Source organism: Stenella coeruleoalba (assembly GCF_951394435.1).
Source record: "Stenella coeruleoalba genome assembly, chromosome: 6".
NCBI classification, from domain to species: Eukaryota; Metazoa; Chordata; class Mammalia; order Artiodactyla; family Delphinidae; genus Stenella; species Stenella coeruleoalba.
The window spans coordinates 123,914,690-123,929,264 of NC_137151.1; the positions used below are offsets into that span (position 1 = coordinate 123,914,690).

The 14,575-nt window shown below is 51.6% G+C and overlaps 1 protein-coding gene across 3 annotated transcripts; it reads left to right on the forward strand.

The window, feature by feature from the left end:
• The first annotated feature begins 733 nt into the window (after nucleotides 1-733).
• On the forward strand, nucleotides 734-13,634 carry ACKR3 (atypical chemokine receptor 3). 3 transcript variants are annotated; one of them, XM_079924952.1, is made up of 3 exons: nucleotides 734-918; nucleotides 2,071-2,113; nucleotides 11,230-13,634. In XM_079924952.1, the coding sequence occupies exon 3, from the start codon at nucleotides 11,256-11,258 to the stop codon at nucleotides 12,342-12,344; it is 1,089 nt and encodes a 362-aa protein (XP_079781078.1). In that variant the 5' UTR covers nucleotides 734-918; nucleotides 2,071-2,113; nucleotides 11,230-11,255; the 3' UTR covers nucleotides 12,345-13,634. The 3 variants fall into 3 exon arrangements, with proteins under 3 accessions (XP_079781078.1, XP_079781076.1, XP_079781077.1); XM_079924950.1 differs by having other exon boundaries at nucleotides 2,071-2,166; nucleotides 11,230-13,633; XM_079924951.1 differs by lacking the exon at nucleotides 2,071-2,113 and having other exon boundaries at nucleotides 11,230-13,633.
• The last annotated feature ends 941 nt before the right edge of the window (nucleotides 13,635-14,575 follow it).

Consider the following 14,575-nt stretch of genomic DNA (forward strand, 5'->3'; position numbering starts at 1 on the left):
TAGATTTCAATAATAAAAATAAAGAAATATTTGCTAAATTCACCTCCGTAAAGGACATTATCAAAAGACATGTGTGATGCCTCTAATGTGTGCCTGGCACTGGGTGTGCTTCAGAACATCATTTTCATTAGATTTTCAAGGTTTTTGCACCTACAGGCTTTTACAGATAAAAGTATTTAAATAAAATCGACTAAAATCTATTGCAAGGCCCTTTCCCTCACTTTGGTTGTATATGCTGTGGTACGCGTTCATTGCTCCCATACCAAAATTGTTACTTCTGTTTTGGAGGAATTAACAAAGACAACCCAGGCTTAATAAATCAACACCGAAGTTCAGAAGTTCAGAGCAATTTGTCTTGGGAACAAAGTCTTCCCTAGAGCTAAGAGGCATTCAAAGGAATTCTTGGTGTTAATGGGATTATTAAGATATACCTGAGACCAGATAAATATTTGATGATTTTGCAAAGCACTAGGGTTTCTTTGCCTTTTTTTTTTTTCTCTTCTGCTGACACATCTCCCCCCGGGGTCTGGACCTTGTAGCTTCATTAAACTTTGCAAATGAAGGCAGGCTGGGGTTTCCCAAGAGTGTGCTTGTGTGGGAGAGCTTGGCCGGAAATTACAGATCGGGGTTTACAAGAGGGGTGTGTGTGCGCGGGTGCAAGTGTGTGCGTGCATGCAAGCGTGTGTGTGTGTGTGCGCGCGCGCGCGCGCGCGCAGAGAGGGGGTGGCTGGAGGAGGGAGGGAGGAGATGCGGGTTGCAAAGCTGCCATCTAGAGGCCGCCTCCCTGCAGCGTATATAACGCAAATGTGCAGCCCGAGAGCTCACACTTCCTGCAAAGTGCTCAACCCTAAGGCAGTGAGCGCAGGAGCTGGGAAGGCGAGCCCTGAGCCCTAAGCCGGAGCGGAGTCCAGCCGGGAGGTAAGGAAACTGTGCTGGGTCAGCAGCCTTGCTTAGAAAGGAAGGGAGGATGGCGGGCAGGGTCTCTGCTCTTAAGCTAGTGGTCTTTTTCAGAGCTCTTCTTTCTTATAAGCTGTGATGGGTGTTGGAGAGTCTGCAGGTCTGGTTTCTGAAAGCACAGGCTGCGTGTTGCAGGGCTGCGTTGCAGAGTGTGGTTGTTAACTGGGGGCTTCACCTTGGCTGCAGAAAGTAAAAAAGGGCAGTTTTCTGAAGTGGAAGGCACTCTGTGTGTGTGTGTGTGTGTTCGTTGGATTGAGGAATCTGGGGTTTATTTGCAAGCAGAGAACTTCACAAGAAGGCAGACTGTCCATTCAGCTTGCTCAAGGTTGGCATTGGGATCAGCTTGGCACCGCTGCCTACCTGTTTTGCTTCTGGCATATCCACTGGGAAATAGAATTGGCAGTGAATGTGTAATTCCAGAAAGATGTACCATTTATGAAGAGGCATCCTTGAGCGAAGAAGAAAACTGGGCTGAGAATCTCTTTGGGTCCAGAGTGGTTTGAATTCACTGCTTTGGAGGATTACCAGGGCCTGTAAGTCCGGAAGCTGTAAGGGTGAATGTTAAATACAGCTCGGTGGTCTTGTCTCTTGACTGCATCCCTCCTGATCTAATTTGAGTATCTATTGTTCGCTCAGAAGGTGTTAAATCCAACTTCAGCTGGAAAAAAAAAGACACACACACAAGTGTAGGATTTTGCAATTTAATTATACTCCTAAAGTAAAACATGAATTTTGTTAGCCTGCATAAAAGTTTGAGGGGTGACGGAAAGTAAAAACTTTGCAGTGAGGTCAGGGTTGGGTGGTTAGCCAAGACTTGTAAGTTCCAGGGAGAATGAGAAGTTGTAAAAGTCAGACTGGCTGTCTCCTTTTTTCTTTCTTTTCCTTTCTTTCTCTTTCTTTCTTTCTTTCTTTCTTTTCTTTCTTTCTTTCTTTCTTTCTTTCTTTCTTTCTTTCTTTCTTTCTTTCTTTTCTTTCTTTCTTTTCTTCCTTCCTTCCTTTCTTCCTTTCTCTCTCTCTCTCTTCCTTCCTTCCGTCTGTCCTTCCTTCTTTCTTCTTTCCTTCCTTCTTTTCTCTCAATTCACTTGCTCACACCAGGATAATTACGTTTTCCAGATGTAGAAGAGGCCTCCCTGAAATGGTTTACAGCCCTTTGAAGGTATTTGATGCCCTGACATCCCCTGAAACTTCATTCTGCAAAATCTCAATGTGGTAACTTTTTCTTTTCTTTTTAAATGCGCCGATGCTGCCTTTGTGTCCCTTTATTTATTCCAGGAAAATGCAGAGATCAAATAGGCTTGCCTAGAAAGGAAAGTGGAGGCTGCTGGTGTCTGTGCTTAACTTCCCATAGATTTTAAACGGATAAACTGCTTGCCCTTCTTTCATCAGCCCTTGAGTTTCCCCAGATGCAGAACCTTCTTCTGAAGCGGAGTTGCACATGGGAGCTCTAGCTTGGAAACAATTTGCTCTTTTTTCCCCAGTCTCTGCAATAAACACTCCAGTGTGCACACAACTGCGGAGCCTGATGCCACAGCCTCCTGGAAACCGGGTGGGGGAGGAGGGCTGCACGGGATTAGAGTGGAAAAGCAAAAGAAAATTGAGAAATGCCTGCATTTTGCCGCCCATCTGAGTTTTTTAAAGGGGTGCGCATTGCAATCGTAGTTTTAAAAAAAGTTCCAGAGAGTACAGTCCAGGCAGCATGACGATGCTTAACTGAGTCAGGGCTTCGGAGGTGAGGTTATCCCATATTAACAGCAAGTCTTGAGAGACTGGAGAAGGTATTATGTTTTCTAATCAGGTCCAGAACAGGCAAAGTATAGGCTTTCTGGATGGAAAAAAAAAACAAAAACCCAAACAAAAAAACCTACTTAATCAGGAACAGTGGCTTTTTGTGTGATCACTCCAGGCAGAGAGGCTCCCGTTTTCCAGGAGACACAAGGGAAGTTGGTCACTCAAACCTGAGACTGAAAGAGAGTCATTCTGTGAGCCCCAAGAGTAACTCAGGACTTGAGATGGTCCTCAGTGATTTTGCAGAACACGAATGAAATTGGGGGCTAGAAAGTATTTGTCCTTTTCGTACAGGCAACCAAGGAGCTTGGTTTTATTCAGGAGCAAAAACAGTATTAGAAGGGCTTCCAGTCGAACTGCATGTGTGTAGGTGGACATCTGTGTGTCGTGTCAAGTGTTTTTAAAGTCCAGGAAATTGTAGCTCTGGGACACATATGTCTTATTAAAGTAAAAGCAAGCAAGCAGAAAAAAAAGAAAGAAAGGAAAAAAGGGGGAGTCCTCTGATTTTGAATCCTTAATGGTTTTCTGCAGGGAATCTTTGATACTTTGGTTACATAAGAATCTACTAGCTTAGAATTGGAAAAAAACAAACGTTGCTTGGTTCTTCAAGTGATGAGAGAATTACGTATTTTTATAGTGAAAATTTTGCTGAGCCCCAAGTAGGTTTGGAAGCTGACCCCTTCTTTTTTTGTTCCAAGCATTTAAAGGTGGAGGGGCTGAGACCACCTCAGGTGGCCTTGGACCGCTCTAGGTCAAGGGACAGATAAAGGTGCAGGGGGCCGCATGGGGACCGCATGGTGAGGGCCCTGCCAGCCAGGTGGCTAGCATCTTCCAGTTCTCTTATTGTAACAGAAATCTTGGTCGGGTCTTCGCTTAATTTTGTCTAAGATTGCGTCCTGTTCTCCTGGGAACCCCGTTGTGTGTAGCCGGAGGTGAGTGGCTGTCCTGGGCTGGCTGACCTCCCACTACCTCATCCTGATACTAAGCTGGGTGGGAATTAGGGCTCTGGTTACACCCATCAACGCAGACGGCAGCCTTTGTGCCGTGGGAATCTCTGGATCTGCCCTTCTGGGTCCGGCACTGCTTCCCTGTTGGGCTGCTAAGCACAATAGAGCAGATCAGGTTTCTGGATGTGGGGTTCGTTTTATCTCCCCCAATACTTACAGTGGACAAGGCTGCCCTGTGTGTCCGTGTGTAGTGCGTCTGAGGACTCTGGAAATAGGTGGCCCATATCTGAATTAGGGCTTGGATTTTTCTTTCTCTCTCTCTCTCTCTATTATTTTTTTAAGTGTTCGAGTGATTCAGAGCAATTCTTGACTTGTGTAAAGTAAGCAGTCAGGACAGCATTGTTCTGTCTGCGCGACACGGGGTGGCGGACACGCTGCCCCCATTCTGCTCTCAGCCCCAGCAGGTGGCCTCCCAGGCTTGGGCTGAAGCTTTCCTGGACTTTTCCGTAGATCTAATGCAGGACTGGTAAGAAGTGAAACAAACGCCAATGACGTGCGGTTTCCTAATGACCTTTACAGATGATGCGGGCCCTCTTTACGCACATCGCACTGGGCTGAGTAGTAGAAGGGGCAGGGCTTTCACAGGAGACCAGAGGCTGAGTGCCACTGGAGAGTCCCTGGGGAGTGGGGAGAGTGACGAGAGCTGGTACGAGCCACACCCCTGAGATGGTTGGTCCTGCTGCCTGTCTGACCTCAGTTTCCAGGTGCCCAGCAGCGAGATTAGCCGAGCTGGGTCATCCTGTTGGGACAACACTGAGCTGCTCCGTGAAATTCCACCCTGGGAGGACACAAGTCCCAGTTGCAGAAGACCAGTCAACAAGGCCACCTGCAGGCAGAGGTCCTGGAGGGCCCAGAGGGCCCCTTGGCGTCCGAGCTGGTGCCCTGGGCGGCCTGGCCTGTGTTCGCCTCTCTGCACGGCATCCTGGCGTTTGCCTCCAGTCTGACCTGCACCCAGCCTCCAGTGCAAGCCTTCTCCGTGGTTTGTGTCACCTCTTTCCTCCTTTTCTGCCCCCAAGCCAGTCCCTTGCTCAAGGCCTTGGTGGCTCCTGCGTGGACAGGCCCCGCCTGACTGTTTCAGCCAGATTCGGTGACCCTCCTCATGGCATATCACTGAGCATCCCACCACCCCCTCTCTCCTTGGGGGTCCCCATCAGCCACTGGGGTGGAAATCCCTCACCACTGTGCTCGAGGGCTGTCCAGCACCGCCCTGCTGCCTTCCTGAACCTCTCGGTTACTTGGCGAGTTCCTGGGGGCAGACGGTTTTGTTATGCCCCAGAGCAGTGCCCCTCACAGAAGGGGCTCCACAAACATCTGGGGACACAGAAACCAGCGATGTTTATCTTAGCTCTGTGAGGATTTCAGAAAGGTCCCTTCTGGGCCTCCATTTCCATTGATAACCTCAGATTTCTGGTCTTGGGGGAGGTCGATTCATTGACTATGAATTCATTGAACACCTACTTTGTCCAGGTGCCATTGCTGGCTGCTCTGTACACAGAGAGTAAGACGTCGTGGGGTGGGAGCTTGGGATGAGGGGAGACACACCAATAGCCCAGTGACACAGACTGGAGATGCGCGGCCGGGCTGGGAGGAGGCGGGAGAAACAGAGGGGATATTTGGGATGGAATTTATCTGGGGAGCGAGGGGCTCAGGGGTTGGTCGGGAAGGGTCTTCCGGGATTGTGATCGGAAATTGCAAACATACTGAAGGCAGTTTGGGGGAACACCGGCCAGACACCTGAACACGTGGCAGTCTGTGTCCTGGAGGGGAGTGACTTTTGGCCAGTGAAAGGACATATTCCTTGCAGGCCAAACTGCCACCCCATGGGGACCCTGAACTTGGAGATTCTCGTTCTGGCTTTGCCCCCAGCTGGCCTGGTGAGCGCAGGGCAACCATTTGGAGGCAGCTCAATGTGTCAGGCCGCTTGAAGTGGTTGCCAAGGATACTCGATTGATGAATAATAAGCCTGAGAAATGAGTGGTGCATCTCCCTTCCACCATTTGGGGATGCGAGTGGCAGATGAGTTCCTTTACAGACCCCAGGCCGGTGCGGGAGGCGGGATGGACGGATGCTGGCCCTCCATCCTCAGGCTGTAGGAAAATCCACTTCCTGTCCTGGCAGAAGTGCAATGCTTTCCAGAAGCAGGTGTTGGGCATGGAATCTACAGGAAGTGATCCCTGGAGGGGGGTTCTGTGAGATAAAGCAGTACGTCTTGGGGAAAAGGGAATGAAAAGTGATGATTACTCCTTTGTGCTCAGTGGGATCTCCCTGGTCTAGAAAAAAATGGGCCGTGAACCTTTATTGTTCTGGGAAACATTCCTCCCTCTATTCACATTTACAGAATTCTTGATAGCAAGTTTCAAATCATACGGAAGCGTATAGAGTAGAAACTACAGTTCCGCCTTTGTCCCCTCATCCCACACTCCCAGCCCAAAGTTATACTTACCACAGATCTTTTTCCCATTCCTTTACGCCCATATATTTATCTATAAAAAAACACATAATTTTGGGTTTTTTTTTAACATACATGAGATTACGGTATATGTATAAGTGTACCTTTCCACGTTCGTAAAAGGAGGTTTCCTATTTCTTTGTACAGCTGCATTATATTCCAGACAGTGGTTTGCTGTCCTCCGTGGGTAGACATTTATGTTGTCCCTAGTTTTTTGCTGGTTTATAAATAGTGCTTCAGTAAACATTTTTGCATGTACATTTGGGGACCTGGGAATATACATTTTGAGAGGAGAACGTGTGAACTTGTAAAATTAAACAATGGTAAGAATCTTTTATTCCAAGCCCCGTTTTTTTCCTTCCATCAGGAATCTTTATGCAGATGTTATGACCTGTGTCAGAAGTAGTCTCTCATTCTCCTGTCCACCCCGGCGGGGGGCCTGGCCCACAGGGAGGCAGGCAGTGGGCAGGTGGGACTAACACCCAGAAGTCCCTCCTCAGCTCTGGCCCAAGCTGACAGGAACAGAACTGCTGGTTTATTCCAGCAGAGGGGGTCAGGTCCCAGTGGACGAGGGCATCTGCTCCAGGCCCTAGGGTCTGCAGCCCAGCCACACGGCTGGGAGGTGTCACTGTGTATACGAGGAGTGTCGGGCCCGCAGTTCCTTCCTGGTTGGCACAGGCAGTGGGGTCTCCACAGTGGTTGGGGTGATCCCCACTCCCGCTTTTCCTGGAGATGAGACTGGTGCAGGATCTCAGGGGGTTTGAGTGGCCCCAGGGGCTCGGTGGAAAGCCTCCCTCACCCCCTCCTCCCTCAGGTTTGGCCAGGTCTTGGGGAACCAGGGGCCTGGGTCGATATTTCGTAGTTGCTGTGTCATGTGTTTGTTTGGGTCAGGAGCTCTGAGAGCATCACTTGTTAAAACCTAAGCCAGTGACTTAGGAAGATTCTTGTCTTCAGTGGAACAGTGAGGGGCGCACACCGTTAGCCCCAGACCTCTGGGACACACGCTCAGACAGCCACGGACCACGTGTGACGTAACATGGCAGATTGTCTTTATATCATAATATTCACTTTTCTGGAAACAGCCCTTGTTTGTTTCCAGAGCAGAATGCATGTAAAATAACAAATGACCGAAGCTACGCTATCGTCTGGCGTTCTTTCTTTTTTTCCCCCTTCAGCTTCCCGTTTAAATCGGGGAAGGACTGGATTACTGCACTGCTTGTTTAACCTCCTCTGTTGGTGCTTCTCTTCCTTCTCTGGACCACTGGAGCCTCGGCCATGGGGTCGGGGTGGGTGGGTTCCCCAGCAGGAGGCTGGTGGTCAAGGCATGGGCCTCTGGCCTCATCTCCTGGGCTGATGGGTGATCAGTGATAGATGATCGGTGATTGATCAGTGGGGCCAATTGGTTTTTTTTTTTTGCGGTATGCGGGCCTCTCACTGCTGTGGCCTCTCCCGTTGCGGAGCACAGGCTCCGGACGCGCAGGCTCAGCGGCCATGGCTCACGGGCCCAGCTGCTCCGCGGCATGTGTGATCTTCCCGGACCGGGCACGAACCCGTGTGGCCTGCATTGGCAGGCGGACTCTCAACGACTGCGCCACCAGGGAAGCCCGGCCAATTGGCTTTCAAGCTACAGCGAGGAGCCCCCCAGCCTCTGCTCTCCCCTCAGCCCTTTCTGGAAGATTCCCTCATGCTGTCCAGGAGCGAGGGGAAAGGACGGCTGCAGGGAGTGACGTGCCCGGTTCACGAGTAACATTTTGGGCTCAGAGGACCAGTGGTCACTAAATCAAGTTTTCATCACCCAGAGGGCAGAAACCAAAGGACCGATTCAGGGTCCCCGAGCCCTTTCCCACCGCGGCTCTGGCTCAGGGAACACCGAGGGCTGGCCCAGCCCCAGTGGTGTGAGTGCGGACGGTCTGTTGTGTGGGAGAAGTGGGGTCCTAGAGGGACACAGACGCCTGGCATTTCCCCAAGGTCCCCTGCATGCGTGCGTCCCTCTGTCCACACTGAGCAGTGCCCCGCCACCTGGACCCTGCAGGGCACAAGAGTGTCCCAGCGAGCGGAATGACTCCTTGGGTTGAAGACAGAGGTGAGGACACGGCAGCCGAGTCAGGCCAGCACAGGCTGGGGGTCCTTCCTTTTCCTCCAGCCCCTGTGAATGACCCAAACTCCAGGGTTTCTGGCTGTGTCCGCCGAGGCCTGCTAGGGCTGTGCCAGTGCGGGCAGACGAAGGAGCCCCAGCTGGGGGCCAGCCCACCGTTGTGGGGCTGTGGCGGGGCTGTGGCTCGTCCTCTAGCTGAGCTTCTCTGCTCTGCAGGGGCTCGGGGCAGATGAGGTCACGGGGTGCAAGCGCTTTATAAAACTAAGCCATGCTGCAAATGTGTTTCATTTTAAGGAAACGGGGGAGAAGCGTCAGCACGCTAGAGCCAGGCAGGCGAGGACAGCGCAAATCCCCTGTTGCCCTCATCTGGGGTCAGGGGTGCCGCGGGCGCAGTCAGCTCCAGGCAGGTGCGCAGCCCGGGCAGCGGGAGGGGGCGGTAGTACCTCGAAGGCTCGGTCTGGGGGTGGCTGCCCACCCTGAGGCCCATCCGGTGGGTCGGGGGCCTGGCTTCTCAGAGGCGTCCTCTGTGTGTCCGTGTCCTCTTGGGGTCCTGGAGCTGCCTCTTAGGACAGGGCATTCCAGAGTCTCTTAACGTGAGCAGTTTATTTGTCCTAACTTGACCCGGCTGACTCTGCGTGGGCGCGCTACGGGTCAGGTCTTGCGACAAGCTGGTGGTCCCAGGGCCCGAGGGTCCTCCTGGTGGGGTGACTGAGGACCACCAGGCTTCCCGGTTGCAGGGCCCGCGGTTCCAGCCACCTCCTGGGAGGTCCAGCCGTCTCTGTCAGCGGCAGGGGACACTGAGGTGTGGTCGGGTCACCTGGAGGGGAACCAGAGGCCGCTTACAACCCACGGAAGAGAAGGGACAGGAGCCTGAGGGCTGTCTCCGTAAACGGGATTCAAGAGCAGGTCCTCTGCCGTGAGTTTGGAGGCAGCCCTGGGAGGCAGCAGACAGTCTCACTTCTTGGGATTCTGTTCATGAAGCCTGGAGATGAGAGCATCAAACCGTGCTCTCTGCGTGGCTCCTGCGTCTCCCTCCAGGGCAGGACGTTTCCCAGCAGCTGGGAAGAGTCGGTTTTGAACGTGGAGCAAAAGCTAAGTGAGCCTGTGCTTTCTAATAGGTAAAGAGAGGGGGAGGGGCGGGCACGAAGTTTTGAGTGTCTGCTTGTGTTAGGTTCTGTCTCAGGCCCGTGAATTCTTAAGCAGCTCCGTGAGATGTGTGCTGGTGTCCTGAGAAAGCAGCGGCACGCGACAGGTTAGCTCGTCTCAAATTAAACACTAGTGAGTGAGGAACCTGAAGCCCAATCCAGGAAGGTCTGATCACCAGATGGGTGCTTTCCCAGCTGGGCCTCTGCAGACCCTTAGCCCGGTCACCTGGGCACTGACCCAGGGGCCATAGTCAGTCCTCATCCTCTGGGAGCTCTTACATGTGGCCTGGAGTCCACTTTATTTTAAAAAAAAATTAATTAATTAATTTATTTTTGGCTGCATTGGGTCTTCGTTGCTGCGCGCGGGCTTTCTCTAGTTGCGGCGAGCGGGGTCTACTCTTCGTTGCCGTGGGCGGGCTTCTCACTGCGGTGGCTTCTCTTGTTGCGGAGCACAAGCTCTAGGCTCGCGGACTTCAGTAGTTGCAGCACGTGATCTCAGTAGCTGTGGCTCGTGGGCTCTAGAGCGCAGGCTCAGTAGTTGTAGCACATGGGCTTAGTTGCTCTGCGGCATGTGGAATCTTCCCGGACCAGGGTCTCGAACCCATGTCCCCTGCATTGGCAGGTGGATTCTTAACCCACTGTGCCACCAGGGAAGTCCTGGAGTCCACTTTAAATGAACTTGGCAAATAAGCTTGGCCCGTGGTCAGTCATTACCTGCAACAGGTGAAAAGGAAGCACAAACTCCTTACTCTAGGTGATAACTCCGATCGGGGCACCCTCAGGTTGAATAGTTTCATTTTACATCTTCCTTCCCGTAGTCATGCAGTGAGGCTGCCATCCCACGGCAGGTGGTGGAGGGATTTCAGGGCCCTTGGGTGGACCAGTCAGCAGAAGACAGCCCTGGGCAGCTCTCGAAGCTGGTGATTGTGGGGGAATCATTTCCAGGCATAGTGGAGCCTCGGGCCTGGGTTCTCCATGGGTGTTAAAATGGTGACAGTTGAGAGTGTTGACCTCATGCCGGGTCAGCAGGGAAGACGAGAAAAGTCAGCCCCTCCAGAGATGCAGCAGGTGGTGGTTTTTGTGCTTTGGGTCTTGACACCAGTTACTCTTGAAGCAGTTGGACAAATAGAAGATGGAAAACTAGGCAATGGCCCACACTTTGAGACAGTTGGTTGGTTGCACTGAGTTGTGAACCACATGGCAAAGTCAGAGGCTGCAGGTTTGGGGTGCAGGGAAGCTGCAGGGCGTGCCACACGCGGCCCGCATCTCCAGGGGCCTCCTGACTGCAAACCGCAGTGGACCTGAGACAGGCGAGCAGGACACTTGTAATACACCAGTGCCAGGAACAGACCCACCCCGCCGCTCTTGGGGACATAGACGAGATGGCTCTGCCCTCCCCAGCAGAGAGTGAGCGGGCCCTCAGCACTACTGGGCCTGACGCTCAGGGCCTGATGTCCCTCTGGCCTCTGGACTGTGTCGGTTTCACACCCTGGGCACAGCCAGGCTGACGATGTCTTGAGAACACAACCCTGCAAAGACAGAGAAAGCAAACATTGTTTCTCTCTTTGAGAGAGATGGATTTAGATCCACAGAGATTTAGAATCTGGGTGTGTTTTCTTTTGCAGATTCTGTTATGTTTGGTTTCTTTTCTCCTTTCTTTGCAAAGATACTAGGGAGCTACGGGGAAACCGCTGAGCACACAGGGGCACTGGGAAAGCGTTTTACAGATCTGGAGTGTTTGCTAATGGAGCCGTTCTGGTCTTCCATCCTTTCGTTCGCTTTTGCACATAGGCTGTTTGATCGCTGCCCGTGACACCATGGATCTGCACGTCTTCGACTACTCGGAACCGGGGAACTTCTCCGACATCAGCTGGCCGTGCAACAGCAGTGACTGCATCGTCGTGGACACTGTGCAGTGCGCCAACATGCCCAACAAGAACGTCCTGCTGTACACGCTCTCCTTCATCTACATCTTCATCTTCGTGATTGGCATGATCGCCAACTCCGTGGTGGTCTGGGTGAACATCCAGGCCAAGACCACGGGCTACGACACGCACTGCTACATCTTGAACCTGGCCATCGCCGATCTGTGGGTGGTGGTCACCATCCCGGTCTGGGTGGTCAGCCTTGTGCAGCATAACCAGTGGCCCATGGGCGAGCTCACGTGCAAGGTCACTCACCTCATCTTCTCCATCAACCTCTTTGGCAGCATCTTCTTCCTTACGTGCATGAGCGTGGACCGCTACCTCTCTGTCGCCTACTTCACCAACACCTCCAGCCGCAAGAAGAAGATGACGCGTCGCGCCGTGTGTGTCCTGGCGTGGCTCCTGGCCTTCTGCGTGTCCCTGCCCGACACCTACTACCTGAAGACTGTCACGTCCGCTTCGAACAATGAGACCTACTGCCGGTCGTTTTACCCCGAGCACAGCGTCAAGGAGTGGCTGATCAGCATGGAGCTGATCTCCGTGGTCCTGGGCTTTGCCCTCCCTTTCTCCATCATTGCCGTCTTCTACTTCCTGCTCGCCCGAGCCATCTCCTCCTCCAGCGACCAGGAAAAGCACAGCAGCCGGAAGATCATCTTCTCCTACGTGGTGGTCTTCCTCGTGTGCTGGCTCCCCTACCACGTCGTGGTACTGCTGGACATCTTCTCCATCCTCCACTACATCCCCTTCACCTGCCAGCTGGAGAACTTCCTCTTCACGGCTCTGCACGTCACGCAGTGCCTGTCCCTGGTGCATTGCTGCGTCAACCCCGTGCTGTACAGCTTCATCAACCGCAACTACAGGTACGAGCTGATGAAAGCCTTCATCTTCAAGTACTCGGCCAAAACGGGTCTCACCAAGCTCATTGATGCCTCCCGGGTGTCGGAGACCGAGTACTCGGCTTTGGAGCAAAACACCAAGTGACGCGCTCTGCACGGCCTCCGGGATGTGTGCACTTGCTCCCAGCAGGGCACCGGGCTGCGTCATTTTCCACAGTAAAGCAAAGTGGCTTCAGGCTTGATGCCGCGGTTGCGTGAAAAGGGGAACGTGCGTCCCTGTGGCTCCTTTCTCTCTCTCTCTCTCGTGCCAATGCGGCTGTCTGTCGCCTGGCCGTGTGTCCCGACGGAGTGGCACCCACCGTGCGGGGCTGTGCCGAGCAGTGCCCGCTGCTTGTCACACCAGCTGCGGGACAGCCTTGCCTGCACTTCTGTAAAATAGGACTTTTCTGTGCTCCCTGAAGGTTTTATATGGTGGTTTGTATTTAAATCTTAAGACTTTATTTTTCTCACCCTTGATGTACCTTCTAAATGTATTTGAAAGTTTAAATATATTTTAAATATTGTATGGGAGGTATAATGCTGACATATATTCAGTGTTGTAGTTTCGACATTAGTTTGACTTCCGTTTTGACTAAGGATGACATTAATTGTTAGCTGTTTTGAAAGTATACATATATATATATACACACACACACGCATACATATAAATATATATATAAGTACATGCCAGTCTCGGCTGAAATGTTTTATTTACGATAGTTTTCTATCTGTGCGGTATTTTGACCCGGTCTGGGATATGGAACGAAAACTGCTCTGTAATGCAGTTTGTGACATTAATATTATTGTAAAGTTACATTGAAAATAAAGAAAGCAACACTATTCCAGTCTGTAACACGGCGCACGAAACAAACCTTGTATTTCAGAGAGTTCTTTCCATTTGTAAGTTATTTTTTTTTAATAAAGATTTTTTTTTTTCCTAAAAAGGCGTTCGGGTCTAAGTTTTAAAAGCATGTTTGGCATTAGGTGGCATGTTTGACGATAATACAAATATTTACAGCATAGATGATCAACCGAATAAATGTGTTTAAAGAAAAGAGTACTACCGTAAAGGCAAAGCCCAAGAGATTAACTTGGATGAAATGATATAAAAGGAGAAAAATTTGAGTGTGAGTGTTTTTTTTTTTTTTTTTTTTTTTTAAATTCACGCCCTGGGGCTTCCCTGGTGGCGCAGTGGTTGAGAGTCCACCTGCCGATGCAGGGGACACGGGTTCGTGCCCTGGTCCGGGAAGATCCCACGTGCTGCGGAGCGGCTGGGCCCGTGAGCCATGGCTGCTGAGCCTGCGCGTCCGGAGCCTGTGCTCCGCAACGGGAGAGGCCACAACAGTGAGAGGCCCGCATACCGCAAAAAAAAAAAAAAAAAAAATTCATGCCCTGTGTTTGAGGGAGGGGAGATGGTTGGTTGGTGCCCCTGTCAGCACAAAGTTGGTGCAGAAATGTCCCCACCTGCTGTGTCTGCCCAAAGGGTTTGGGCCCCAGAACCGATCCTCATATATGCCCCGTGTTCCCCCAGGCCATACGACATGGGCCTTGAACCTTCCCTGCCGACGTTCTGTGGTTTAAGTTCTCTCTCTTTCTCTGGTCAAGACAGACTCTTCATTTAACAGTTAACCCATCCATGACGCTCTTCTTCCAGCCTTGCAGTGAGTATATTCCTGGCCTGTGCATCACCAAGTAAACCCACTTTACTAGTAGTTTGAAAGCACGCTCTCAGAATGGCCGCTTCTGCTGTGCCCTCACCAGCTCTACCTGGGCCACAGGAGCAGTGGGGGCTTCAGCAGCTGAGCCTCGGCGGGAGCTCAGAGAAGGACCTGGTGCCCCAACGCTGCCCTGACCAGCTCCACCTCTGATGGGACCGATGAGCATAGAGAGCTATTTGCCAACATAAAGGTCGACCCGGACCAGGATCCAAGTCTCACCTGTGAATTTGGGGGCTGCTATCCTATAGGAAAGCACCTCGTGCATTTCAGCTCCCCTGCTGGCCCACAGTGGATAGCCTCCTGCAGCCCCCAGGCCTCAGATCCAACCTCCTGCAGGAAGGGTCCCCCTTCTCAGAGGGCTTTATGCCTGAGAGTTTTGAAACCTGGGTTATAACTTACTTTAAATATCTACTTGATACACACATATGTTCTCAGGTCCATATGTGCCTTGCCTTGTTCCAAATAGGATTCGGGTCAGATAATAATAATGTGGGTAGTGGGATAACGGCATAACCATAGGTGAGACACCAAGATCAAGCAGAAATAAGAGCAGAATGGCAAAGTGAAATCAGAGAAAATTATGACCCAAATACAGGTTCCTGAGAATAGAAAAGGGTTG